The sequence below is a fragment of the Pan paniscus genome, chromosome 11, assembly GCF_029289425.2.
Source record: "Pan paniscus chromosome 11, NHGRI_mPanPan1-v2.0_pri, whole genome shotgun sequence".
In the NCBI taxonomy this organism is placed as follows: Eukaryota; Metazoa; Chordata; class Mammalia; order Primates; family Hominidae; genus Pan; species Pan paniscus.
The window spans coordinates 116,147,546-116,162,040 of NC_073260.2; the positions used below are offsets into that span (position 1 = coordinate 116,147,546).

Consider the following 14,495-nt stretch of genomic DNA (forward strand, 5'->3'; position numbering starts at 1 on the left):
AGAAAACCAAACAAATTACTAATATGTGTTCATTTTTCTTCTTTTTCCCAGCACAGAAAATATAGAGGTTGACGATCTTAGAGAAATTCACTTTCTTTTCAGTACAAAGAAAGTTGTAAGAGAAGATGCTACTGGTAGCATTGGTGGTGCACCAATGATTACCTTCCCCTCTGCCTGCATATTCAATATTAAAGTGTCTGCTGTCCCTGTTCATACCTCCTCCCTGGTCCAAAAATACCTGCAAACAAAACCAAAACTATAGTGTTTGTGCTTGCACCTTTTAGGAAAAGAGATTTAAAACTCGATGATCAGATGTTACAACATAAAGACCTCATTTTCATTCAGTGGATGACCTTAATATTTTTTTCCCTAAAGCATACATAGATGGTAGGTGATTGATGGGCTGTGAAAACAAAAACAAACTCATAAAAAGTTAACGGATCAGAAATAGTGGTATCAGCAGCAGAAATGTCTGCACAGCAACTGAATAAGCTTTAAAAAGCTCTTGAGCTGTCTCTTCTGATCTATTAATACTATTAATTGGATCAATGCTAACAAGATCCATTTTTATATATACTTTCTTCATACATTCATATTTTATTTTATACAGTAAGGAATTTAGGCATATGACCTAAGTTAAGAATACCGGATGTGTTCTTTCTGTTTTATTTTCTGAAATTTCTGATAAATAGCTTGTTCAAATTCTGTATTTTGAGAAAGTCTACATTAGAATTGAATTTTACAAAATTTTTTTTACATGTTTTGAGGCAGGATCTTGCTCTGTTGTCCAGGCTTGAGTGCAGTGGCACAATCATAGCTTATTGTAGCCTCAACATTCCATGCTTAAGTAATCCACCCACCTCAACCTCCCAAGTAGCTGGGACCACAGGCATGTGCCACAATGCCCGGTTCATTTAAAAAATTTTTTATTGCCGAAACGGGGTCTTCCTCTGTTGCCCAGGCTGGACAGAAACTCCTGGAATCAAGTAAAAAAATTGAATTTTAATTATGCCATTCATTGCTTACCTAGAAAAGCACTTTTGGTGACTCTTTCATTTAATGATGATCCCCAGTCACAAATTAAATCTAATTGTCATTATGGTTGTATCAGAAAGCTTACAAATCAATGTTCTCTTTATCTTTAATTTATCATTAGTTTGTGATGCAAATAATAAATATAGCAGAGTATTTGTATTTCGTTCAGGGAATTCTAAATAGTGCATAAATTATGTCAAAAATATGACAAATATTTAATGAATGAATTTTCTCTTTCTGGCTGTTAACTCATAGAAGTCTACTTTTGTTAAGACTGTGGTAATTGATTTGATGAAAAAATTAGCTTCTCTTTGGTCCATAAGCACAAACTGTTCTCCAGTCTTTATCACAATTTATCAGTAAGGAAAATCACGAAGAGAATTACTGAGTCATTACAAACACACGTATATAGTGACAGAAAAAAATCATCTGAAAGATGTACCACGGTTATTAATGACTTCAAAAACTCTACGTAGCAGAATAGTTATATAGTGCCTATTGGCATTTAATGCAAGGTTTAAAAATATGAAAATAGAGGAAGTGTTTGATAAATATTTTTCTATGGATAATAAAATCATTTGAAGCATTCAGTAGCCTTACTGACTTAGTAAAACAGAGCAGGACTTTTGAAAAGCAAAAATACCATAAATTAACTTATAAAAAATATTCTGCCAAATAGCATTCCAGTTTTTAACATTTTCAATTAATACCTTTAGTTCATGTTTTCTTGGAAACTTAGGATATTTTGGCAAGAAATAACTGGAAAATACAGACGTGTTTTTGCATCCCCTTTTCCTCTTCCCCACCACTGAAACAGATGACCTAGGTGAAGTCCTTGTATTGACACTTTTTCGCAAACTGAGGATGGTTTATGATCTCTGTCTTGCTGCATAGAGAGCCCAAACAATCTTAAAGACCCAGCTTTATGTACATGTCACCACTTGTCCAGGGGTGTTAAATGGTTGGAAAGACAGCATGGCGTCATGTGAAATGTGCTAAATGAGAGTGGACAGGGTATGGGATCAGATTCCTCATGTAGCTACAGTTCTGCTGATAATGATGACCTTGATCGAGTTCTTTAACTCCTCTGGGCTTCATTTTTCTAATTGGTAGAGATAATGGGGGATCAGGTTAGAGAGGGGGAGGTAGATGAACCCATAGGGGATGAACCATGCAAGAAGCATACTTCTTTATATCCCCAGCGCAAAGCAGTATCTAGTCCATTGCCTTGTGGATACAAGCATGCAGTCTGTCACTCCCAGCACTCCTTGATTCTAATTCACATACACACAGATTAAAGAAGGTTTTGTTCTTTTAAAACAAAGGCCATAATCTAGTTAGCCGTATGTGGTCTGCAAAAGAGCTTATCGTTTGACATGGACTGAGTTTCAACAAAATTTTGAGTCAACATTGAAAACTGAGGAAATGCCACACGATACTCTGGATTTTGAGTGGCTATTGAAAACCTGAACAGTCTGAACCGATTGGCCTTGCATTCCCACTTGGCAGAGCAAGTCCTGGAGCTGAATAATTTCACCCTTTTCAGAAGCCCCCCAACGTGTACACTAGCCCTAAAGATGAGTGACATTGAGACTGAGCGTTAGTTGCCACTTATGTCACACTTATGGCTGTTTTTCACATAGTAAAGAATTACTGTTCTTTCTGGAGTCTCTGTTCAAAGTAGAGAAACAAAAGCCAGCCCTGGAAACCTGCTCATTGTGAGGAAATGGGAATGAGTGTATTTTCTGTGTGTGAAAATGTTGACTATATGATACTTAGCCATCTTCAGTCATTTATCTTACCAGCCTAGCCCATTCCATCTGTGGAGACTTTGCCCCCCCACTTTATTTAGAAGATCGCAAATGCCGTTCTCGGAATAGTACAGTAGAAAGATGCCGAAGCTGCATGTTGAGATGTTGTTATTTACTGTCTGGGCTTATGTAGAGAAGTCATCTAACTTTTCTGGATTTGAGTCCTCTTGTATAAAGTGAAAGTGCTGGACTAAGTCATCTTTAAGGTGCCTCTCAGGTTAAAATGCCATGATTTTAAAGTTTACTTCTTATAAGGAAGTCACCGTGACATCAGTCTCACCAATATGTACCCTATTAAAGGGAGCCATCCTGTTTTTTCCTCCAACCTAAGGCAGATTTCAGTGACCGCATCTGTCATTTTTCATGTTGACTCTACATTGTGGAGATCATAGCTTCAAAATAAAAAGTCTTAAAAGATTTGATGCGTGCCTTTAAAATGCATTTATGGGTCGGGCGCAGCGGCCCACGCCTGTAATCCCAGCACTTTGGGAGCCCGAGGCAGGCGGATCATGAGGTCAGGAGTTTGAGACCAGCCTGACCAACATGGTGAAACCCCATCTCTACTAAAAATATAAAAATTAGCCGGGTGTGGTGGCGCGTCCCTGTAATCCCGCTACTCAGGAGGCTGAGGCAGGGGAACCACTTGAACCCGGGAGGTAGAGCTTACAGTGAGCCGAGATAGCACCACTGCACTCCAGCCTGGGCAACAGAGTGAGACTACATCTCAAAAAAAAAAAAAAAATACATTTCTATTGTACATTTGTAGCTTCGAACTGATGAGGTCATGACACTGGCAAGCCCTCCCTGTTTGTTAGCTTTGCTTCAAGTTCTTTGCTGCCAATAATAGCTGAGTACTAAAGCTTGCTAATGGGGTGTTAGAGAGGATTCAAGAATATCACCAAGAGAAAGCTCATCTCATTCTCATAAATCCTGATATGATTTCTAAATGGGAAAAAAAGGAATAAATGGAGTTATAGGCCCCCCATCATGAATCCTGTAGGACTAAGAGCCAGTGCTGAGGAACTTTAAAAATATCAATATATAGCTCCCACATCCAGAGACCTGAATTAATTGGTCTGGTGTACAGCCTGCAAAAAAAAAAAAAAAAAAATTAAAGCACATCAAGTAATTTAAATGTGTAAACTCTGATGTAGTAAAGACTTTGGTTTATAGACTGAGCAGTGGTCAGGTTGCCAGACAAAACGTTGAAAAGATACCACAGTGAGGTCAACTTCATAGTTTTCTTAGTGTCTACCTTTTCATTCAAAATCTAACATATTTGTTTATATCATATAACTTTTGTTTCAATATTGGGCAGTGGAGATGTTTCTGCAGAATTGTGTAACAATATTTTGAAGTAGATCCTTGGTCATTGTTTTCTGATATGAGCTAAACAGTTTCAACTTAGAGGAGTTTTACTCTTGATGATTATTTTTATGCCGACATTCGGTCTTTTCTGATATATGATATAACATCATAATAGACTGTGTATACATTTTGGCTAATGAAAGAAAATAGCAACAAACTTAAATAGTTCAAAAAATAATTCAACTGCATACTAGTTTTCCATTTTGTAAAAAGTAAGTACTCTCCCCCTTCAAAGAAAAGGTACAATAACTTTTAGAACCCTTACATATGCACCAATAGACCCTTCTCTGTTCAGAAGTTCTGTCTATATGTGGGAAGAATGAAAGTTATGAAGAAGAGAATGGCTCTTGAATTTATCTAGTTCTATACTCTTATTTTAACAGTTAAAGAAATCAAGGCGCTTCACAAAAGGTGATTTGTCCCTATTAGTAGATGCCAAAACCAGAAGTAGAACCCATGTCCAGTATTCTAAGCCAGGGTTCTTTCTCCCGTACCATTGGATTCACACAGATTCTCCTCCCTTTTCTGTGAAACATCCATCTGCCATTTTTACTTGTCTTAGAAATTGAGTGCAATATGGTATCCAATGATAAGTTTTATGTAGCGATTCTTGAATGCTATGATATCTTGCATGTGATACATATATGTATATATATTCTGATGTGGAATATAATGAATCAATGTAGGTCTGCTTGAATTTTTCTTTAATAAGCTTCCAATATAATACTTCCAGACCATGTGCCAGTGCATGCCACAAGTAAATATGTTGATCACATCTTTGGTTATTATTATGGTCTTCTACTGCTGTTATACTAATACTTTTCCCATCTCCAACTGGCTTTACTTTTTGCAGCTTTGAGCAGTAATTCAGTCCCCTACGCCTCCCTGATTGGCTCTGTGTCCTCCCTCTCTAGCCAAACCACCACTCAGTCCATATATGATAATAACTCTCTCCCACGATTCGCTCGAAAAGGTCTAAACATCTTTGTCTCTATTATTTTCTCTGTGAAAGCACTGTAATGATGTCCACATCAGTCCATTTCCATTTCCAGATAAGCGTGAAGTCACCTGTGCCTTTGCATTTCCATTCTTTTCGTTGGGGGTGCCTCATCTGGATAAGATCGCGTAATTATCAGATCACTGTCACCCTCACACTTCCTCCATAGAATGTAAATTATTTCAGTTCTATCATTAATACAGAAAAGTTTCAGAAAGGGTTCCAAAATTTTGTTCCAAAGGCATTATTATATCACCGACAAAGAATTTCTACTTGCAAGCAATTCAGTTTTATTGGCTCTCCACTAAAATTTTAGCTGACTGGAAGCAGACCTTCATAGCCATAAAAACTAAACCACCACAATTCACAACACTTGCTAAAGTGGTTGTCTTCAAAAAGCAGGGTAGCTTTTTACTTAACTTACCAGAACCATTAATAATTTGGCATTTGAGCTAAAGGAACTTACTGGGTGACTTTTAACAATGGTATAATTCCTAAAATGCTCTTAAAGTAGTCACATGTCGTGTTGACTCAATGGCCATCATTCTGTAGCCTTCCTCCAAAGAGCCACAGTGACAGCAGAATGTCAACACATGGCTTCCAGTTTGAGCTCCTCCCTCATTCTTTTCCTGCTTCAGTGGCTTCCCTGGGGACATGCTAGTTCAGGTTTTTCTAGCCAGCTGGAATTTATATCTGTAAGATAAGAGTCAGCAATGCTCTTTCATGATACTTCTGTAAAATTAATAGGAAAGAAATAAAAGACAAATCATATGAAAAGTGAGAAAACATCAGAAAGACACAGGAGTCACCAAAATTAATAGTGGATTATTTTTCATGGAATCTATGAAATTACTATATCTTCCGCTGGCTGAATGAACTAGAATGTGTCACCCCTTCTCTGCTTTCCTTCTTTCTTCACCCTCTTTCCCTCCTGTCTTTTCACCATTTGCTCACTTCCCTGAATCCATTTCTCATTAGTGGACAAAGATGTTTACACCTGAAGTAGATTGTGGGTTTGCTGGGGGTTGAATAATGGGGACCTGGGGCAAAATATCACAGAGTTGTTAGTGTGGCCATTTATAAATGTCCAGGAGAAGGCTGCAACCCCAGCCTCTACAATCTGCTACTAGTGGAAACATTTTTGAAGCTCAGTTTGGTGTCTGATTGTGCCGTCAGTGATTATCGTCAATGAGTCGTGGTGCATGTCATTCTTTGTGTCTGTGTTTGCATGTGAATGTCAGTTACCTACAGGTTTGTGAAATATTAGCGATCTTAATGTAGTAGTCACATTGTACTAGCCACAATGTATAGTGAATTCTGTAAAAACTTGCAGCATTTTAATTAGTCCTTTTAAAAAATATATCAGGCTTTCCATTTCATTTTTTTTTTGAAGAATTTGTTCTATTTTATTTTATTTACACCATCATTTCCTTTGCAGGTTCAGATGATTCCGGTTACCCTGGTAACCTTCATTCTTCAAGTTAGTTTTCCTTGATTATGCATAAGTCATTTTATGTTTACTATCAAGCTACTACTCTTTCCCTTTTAGGCCTTTCTCAGTGTCTGTTTTCTTATTTCACTTTACACCATTTAATTCCACACAATTTCCATTTCACACAGTGCAGGAGAAGGAGTTTGAAATGGCATAAAAGTCATTACTCAAAGCAGAAGTTGACATCAAGCCTGACTGTCAGTTTTCTCCACTAGCTAACCTCATTGATTCATAGCACAATAATGCTTTCTTTTACACTAGGAGTGTTAGTTTGGAGATTATGCTTGGTGACTTTTCATTTGGCTACAAAATTCATCTTCCCAGAGCATGTCCTGCTTTGAGTAACCAAACTATTTGCCTGCTTCCTCACCTAAAACATCTTTACTACTCACATATTTTCAGGCCATTTCTAACTATAGTATTCTCTATATTTTGGAATAGTTAGCATCATTTTCATTTGTTTTCAAATGTGTTTCTTCTTTCCTTTTTTCAATAGGTATGGCTAGCCATCCTCCAATACCCATCTTGGAACTTGCAGACCACATTGAAAGATTGAAAGCAAATGACAACTTGAAGTTTTCCCAGGAATATGAGGTAATTCACTGTGTTTATTCTTTACAGTAATTTCAAGAGTTACTCTTCTCTTTTTTTGACCATATTCTTGAAAATTAACTTCATCAGTGCTTTTCCCTTTAAATATGACTCAAATATGATCTAAAAATGTATAATGAACCGTCAACTTAAAAGTGTCTGCACAAGCAATATAGTAATTACAATTTTAAAAAGTTAATTTTACGTTTGTTCAATATTACTTGCTGAGATTATGAATTTTCTGTTTTTTTATTTTTATTTTATTTTTAATTGGCAATAATTGTATATATTTACATATTATGCGTTATTATTAATTATAGTCACCATTCTGTGTAATAGATCCCTAAAGCTTATTCCTGCCATCTAGCTAAAACTGATCAACATCTCCCCTTCTGCCAGCCATCCATTGGTAATCACCATTCTATTATCTACTGCTATGAGTTTGACTTCTTTGGATTTCACATATAAATGAGATCATGCAGTATTTGTCTTCTGATTTTTCAGTTCCTAGAATATACTAAATTGATAAGCTTTCCAGCATACCAAATAGGTGCCAAATACACTGATTTGTGATAAGAATCCTCATCTAGAAAGAAAGATTACGAAGATTAAGTACATTTCTCAAGACTCTTGGTTTTATAAGCCATGAAAACTCTGTAATTATTGAGTACATGTATATTATCTTATCCTTCAATCTAAATTAATGCTAGAGCTAATATTAAGATAGAAATGTATTTTCAGAGAGTTGCTTGTTTTTGAAGGAATGGTGCGCTGAATGCTATCTTAAAATTCCAGAATCCTTAAAGATTCTTTGTGAATTCTTGATGAAGGTAAATTAAAAGCCTGTGTGTATGCACGTGCGTGCGTGTGTGTGTGTGTGTGTGTGTGTGTGTGTATTTGGATATTGTGGTATATATCAATCAAAAAGTTATACAACTGGGTATTTCTGGTATTCTCCAGCAACAAGGACCCTTAATGAAGCCAATTAATGAATTGTTGATAACTGGACCATAATTGTTTTTTCTAGACCAGTTTTAACATAAGATTAAAATGTACAACTAAAATCTTGTAGATATACCAAATAATAAAAGGTTATTGGGTACCTGGGCAGCCCAAATTTCACCATCGGGGTTTCTATTGATTTACTTACTGGGAGTCGTTAACACATCCTGTTACCTCTTGGTATCTGTTGTATGAGCCTTAATTGGGGCAGTTGCACTGGACCTACCAGCGGTAACATTCTACCCTGTCACATTCTGTAGTAACCTCTAAGAGGACCCCCAACCTCAAGTGGCTTAGAGGGGTCACAAAAATAAGAAGAAGCTCCATGTAAGAGAACATAGAGCAGTGAGGCCTGTGGCATGGCCTTCCCAAAATCTTCAAATATTCCAGTGTTCATTATTTTAAGTTACTGTGCTGGAAAACCAAAACATATCTGTAGTCTCATTCACCTCCACCCTCAAGAGCCAGACCACGTTTCATTCAGTTTGCATACTGCAGCATCTTTGTCACATATTTGATAGGATGCAAAGATTTTGTTTGTTTCCTTGCCTCTTGGTGAAGTTATATTTTCCTTTATTCTGCTCCAAGCATTCAGGAGAACATTTTCAATGCTAGGAAAATTCACACCGGATTGCACGTTGTCTTCTTTTCTCAAATGGTCGCAGCTTATTTCTTTCCTGCTCTTCCTCTTGATCAGAATAGCTCCTTTAAAATTATGCAGTATCCTTTAAAACACTTTCTATAGTTTCTAATTTAGGGCTTAGGGCTCCACAGTGAGTTTAGAGAAAATAAGGCAAATCATAAATAGCACCTGGGGCACCATAAAAAACTCTTAGTTATGTCAATTTTTATGAACCAGAAATCTTTCATCACTCCAACCTACTTTTTATTGTTATATGATTCTTATTATTTTGCCATGTGATATTTTTTCATAGCCCTGCTTTAATTATTTATTTTTGATTATAAGTTATGTAATGGGTTACAAATTACGGAAATATGATAGCTCGACCTGTTAATAAGCCGTTAATTCACTCTCCACCAATATAACTTTAAACCATGGGCAATAATATAGTCATGCATCACTTGATGACAGGGATACTTTTGGAGAAATGTGTTCTTGGGTGATTTTGTCACTGTGTAAACATCATGGAGTATAGCAAACCTAGATAGTATAGTCTATTATACACTTAAGCTATATGGTATAGCCCATTGCTCCTAGGCTACAATCGTGTACAGCAAGTTACTTTACCCAATTATTTGTGTGTTTAAACAAAGAAAAGGTAAGGTAAAAAATACTGTAAAAAAGATTTTTAGGCTGGGCGCAGTGGCTCACGTGTGTAATCCCAGCATTTTGGAGGCCAAGGCAGGTGGATCACCTGAGGTCAGGAGTTCGGGATCAGCCTGGTCAACATGGTGAAACCCCGTCTCTACTAAAAATACAAAATTAGCCAGGCGTGGTGGCGTGTGCCTGTAATCCCAGCCACTTGGGAGGCTGAGGCAGGAAAATCGCTTGAACCCGGGAGGCAGAGGTTGCAGTGAGCCAAGGGTCGCACCATTGCACTCCAGCCTGGGTGACAAGAGTGAAACAAACAAACAAACAAACAAACAAACAAATGGTGCCCCTATGTAGGACACTTAGCATGAATGGAGCTTGCAAGACTTTTAGTTGCTCTGGGTGTCAGTGAGAGTAGTGAGTGAATGTGGAGGCCTAGGACATTACTGTATACTACTGTAGACTTTATAAACACTATAAACTTAGGCTATACCAAATTTATTTTAAAACTTTATTTCAATAGTAGATTAACCTTAGCTTACTGTAACTACTTTATAAAATTTTTAAACTTTTTGACTCTCTTTTGATATCACTTAGCTTAAAACACAAGCACATTGTACAGCTATACAAAAACATTTTTTCTTTATATCCTTATTTTATAAGCGTTTTTCTATTTAAATTATATTAACTTTTTAGAATTTTTGATTAAAAACTAAGTTGCAAAGACACGCATTAATCTAGGCCTACACAGAGTCAGAATCATCAATATCACTGTCTTCTGCCTTCACATTTTGTCCACTGGAATGTCTTCAGGGTGACAGCCTGGAGCTGTCATCTCCTATGATGATAATGCGTTCTTCTGGATAACTCTTGAAGGCCCTACCTAAGGCTGTTTTAAAGTTCTTTTTATTTTAATAAAAGGAGTGCATTTTAAAATAACAATAAAATGTATACTGTAGTAAACACATAAACTAGTAACATATTCACTTATTAAATATTATGTACTGTACCTAATTGTATGTGCCTGACTTTTATATGACTGGTAGCAGAATAAGTTTAATTACACCAACATCTCTGCAACCACAGGAGTAATACACTGTGCTAGGACGTTACGACAGCTACCACATCCCTAGGTGATGGGAATTTCTTCCGATCTATTATAGTTTTATGGATCAGTCTCTTATTTGTGGTTTGTTGTGGACTGAAAGGTCATTATGCAGCACATGGCTATAAAACCATCACTCAAGCAATCTCAGTTGCATCTATTGAATACAATAACTGGCCTCTTTTAAATATGGAATTTTCAAGAAATGCTACATGTAAAGATACTTTAATGATCCTCATTTAGCCATTAGATCAGAAGTGCTTCTTGAAAATAGTTACGAACTGCATGCTGGCAATGCTGCTATGCACAGCTTCCCCAGTAGGCTTAGCTGTGGACATGATAGCCCACATAGACTCTTCACTGATGTTCATGATGATGATCTATGATTAAAGCTCCCTGGGCATGAATTGACTCTACTGTGCCTTAACCGGCATGAAGGAGATGTTTAAGTATTGTATTCAACTGTGATAATAGGATTAAGACCTCAACCTAAAAATTTAGGCTCAGAGCAACACTTTGTGGGGAAAAATTGTTTATTATCTTCTACATAAATTTGAATAGATTTTTACTGGCTTTCAGCAAAGAAAATGGAGGAAAGAAAACTCACATTGCTTTGAAACACCTGATTATTTTGGCATAATCACTGTGAGTAAATGTTTACTCAGAACTTGTAAGATGCATGAAGCTAATTTTTTTTTACTCTGATTCTAAGACTAAAACAGGTTAAAGGCGTGAAAGCTGTTTGCACTGATCCTGAGGTCAGAATACGAGGAAGTAGGTTAAATTGTAGCACAGTATTATTAGACACTTCCTGTACTGTAAAGGCCGTTGAACTCCAACAGTGAATTTAGTGAAAGCTAGAAGAATGGACTTGATAAATTAGTGTAACCCCATCTCTGCAGGTCTTTATAAACACTTTAGATGTCCATTTTCTGAGATGAAACTGAAAAGTCCTGCTGGAATTTAAGTAGTCTCAATTTGAGAATGGCATCTGGAATGCAGGGAATAAAGTCCTCCTTAAAGTTGGCATGGCTGTTAAAGTCCATATATTAGGCTGGTGAATCTTTAAATCAGAATAATTTGTGTAGACCTTGCCAAACAAAATCTTAGGCTGGCGCCTACAGATCATTTGGTTGCCTGTTTAAAATTGAAATTCCAAGGAAGAAGTCAAATCCCTGAATAGACCAATAACACGTTTTGAAATTGAGGCAGTAATTAATAGCGTACCAACCAAAAAAAGCCCAGGACCAGACAGATTCACAGCCAAATTCTACCAGAGGTGCAAAGAGAAGCTGATACCATTCCTTCTGAAACTATTACAAACGATAGAAAAAGAGGGACTCCTCCCTAACTCATTTTATGAGGCCAGCATCATCCCGATACCAAAACCTGGCGGAGACACAATAAAATTGAAATTCCTGGTCCCAGCCCCAGAAATGCTAGTTTAATAGGTCAGCTGTGGTATCCACAAATCTGCATTTTAAAAGAGCTCTTCAGGTGACTTTGATGCAGGTGCTCCAAAGACTTCAATTTGAGGAATGTCATTGGTTTAGGGTAATGTATTACAGAACATGACCCCCAGTCTTCATTTCACCATTTTCTGAGATAGCATATAGACGCCTATATTTAAAATTTAATCAGTAGGCATCATCACAGTCATATATGTACAAATCTTATTTAGACTAGATAGATCGTAAGCAACTACAGCCCCTAGAAATTCTCAAGGAAATACAGAAGAGCATTTTTGATGTATTATAGGGCCAAGGCTAACAGTAAAGCTACAGATTAAGAACTGTCATCTAAAACTGAAGAGCTGTGGCAATTTCCTGATATCTTCTCTGGAGCTTTCATCTTTGTGCTTTCTCTGTGGTGGCTTCATTCTTCCCCTTATACAAGCCAGCGTCTTCTTTTTTTCTCACCCACGCACAGAAAACATGGTCTTTAATCATATTTTCATTTACATACAGACCCCATAAAGAGACTAAATTGTACTTGCCAGTCATGTTTTAAATGCCAGAGAGCAAACTCTGAACTCTATCTAACTGACTGTTTGTTGTGGTGACACACATTGGGACGTAACTGCTAACAGTCCACTCATACAGATCTTAGATGGGGGAGAGCGAAGTTTCTGTGTAAGGAGGCTTGTGAGCTGGGAGAAGGAACCAATAATTATCCACTACAGTACTACAGAAAAGCATTGTGCTCAGTGCTGAGAAAATATAGAAGTTGTAAGAAACCTGTACTTCTGGAGTTTGTAGTTGTCAAAGACAAATGTATACAATCAAACGAGAATTATACCAAGGAGGTAATCTTAAGTGCTGGAATGTTTTTGGGATTCAATAAAGGTCATAATGATCTGGAGAATTGAGAAAGGTATTGAAGAGAAGATGGCACTCTTAGTGGAACTAGGAAGAGGAGTGAAGTGCATTTTATCAAGGGAAAGGCACATGAGAAATGCATGTTCTGGTAGTCTCATAGTCAGTGTGGACTACAGACCAGCAGCATTGGCGTCACCTGGGAACTTTTTAGAAATGTATAATTTTAGGCGCTACCCCAATGCTACTGATTCAGAATCTACATTTTAAAAGATATTGATGATGTCTTTGTGTAATAAATTGTCATCCCAGCTGGGCACAGTGGCTCACACCTGTAATCCCAGCACTTTGGGAGGATGCTGCGGGCAGATCGCTTGAGTCCAGGAGTTTGAGACCAGCCTAGGCAACATGGTGAAACTGTCTCTACAAAACTACAAAAAAAAAAAAAAATTAGCCTGGCGTGGTGGCATGCACCTGTAGTCCCAGCTACTCAGGAGGCTGATGTGGGAGGATCACCTGACCCCCAAGGGGTTGAGGCTGCAGTGAGCTGAGATCATGTCACTGCACTCCAGCCTGGGTGACAGAGGGAGACCCTGTCTGAAAAAAAGTAAAAAAAATAAAAAGAATTAATGGGCATCCCAGTGGTCACTATCAAGAAAAGTTATAAAGTTAGAGAAAATGTAAAACTAGTTCCCAATGTGGTCCTCAAGGTACAGTTTTCTAATAGAAATACTGTCCCAAATCACATACTCTACTTCATGTACATTCTAGATTTTATACATTTTGTGGTGTGGGTTGAGATAATAACCCCTTTTTAAGTAGTTACAACAACAGCGTTTTTTCTGAGTTCCTATCAGCTCACTTACAAGTCACATTTTGGACCACAGTCCATCCTGTCATGGTAGTTACACAGAGATGAACAGTCATCAGACATCTAGTTTCAAGTTAGTCAGCACTAGCTCTGTTAGTAGTATTACCTTAAAGCTATGTATTAACTCGGAGCAATCTTTCTGTTGCCATTGGAGAGGGACAGGAAACTCTGTGGTTCACAGAAGTGTTCCCTGAAGAAAGCCTCTTTGATCTGTTTTGTTCTCATCACAAAGCCCAGTCCCAACGCCTTTGCTGCCGTCTCTGGAGGTGGACTGTCTCCAGTCTCAGTGCTCACATGTCTCCCGCCATTCAGCACCCACATGTGCTGAGTTTCTTCCTGTTCTCATGGCAGCACTCTCACATCTCCTGTCTGTGATGATGATAATGAGTCTTTTATATGAAATATTTCAGATATCAGAGCCCTGTCCTTCTGTTTTTATAACAATATGTATTATACCTTTGTAGAGTAAGTTAAAATCTTCCCATCACTCAGTAAGACAGATAAAGGAAAAATATATTTCCTTGATGAATAATGAAATACATCAAGACAGTGTTGAGACGTATAGAGACATTTAAAAACATTGCTTAGGTCATGTTTTTTAATATTTAGAGCTTTCTAAACCACAGAGATCATGT

At 37.4% G+C, this 14,495-nt stretch overlaps 1 protein-coding gene across 43 annotated transcripts in view; it reads left to right on the forward strand.

The window, feature by feature from the left end:
• The window catches only part of PTPRD (protein tyrosine phosphatase receptor type D), a 2,308,100-nt gene that overhangs the window by 2,179,051 nt on the left and 114,554 nt on the right, over positions 1-14,495 (forward strand). For 27 of the 43 annotated variants that reach the window (XM_055092146.2, XM_055092147.2, XM_055092152.2 and 24 more), the window contains 2 exons: positions 6,650-6,691; positions 7,200-7,297. In XM_055092146.2, the coding sequence (XP_054948121.1) occupies positions 6,650-6,691; positions 7,200-7,297 (140 nt within the window). The remainder of the gene's footprint in view (positions 1-6,649; positions 6,692-7,199; positions 7,298-14,495) is intronic. The other 16 variants (XM_055092155.1, XM_034929726.2, XM_055092158.2 and 13 more) reach the window with 1 other exon arrangement.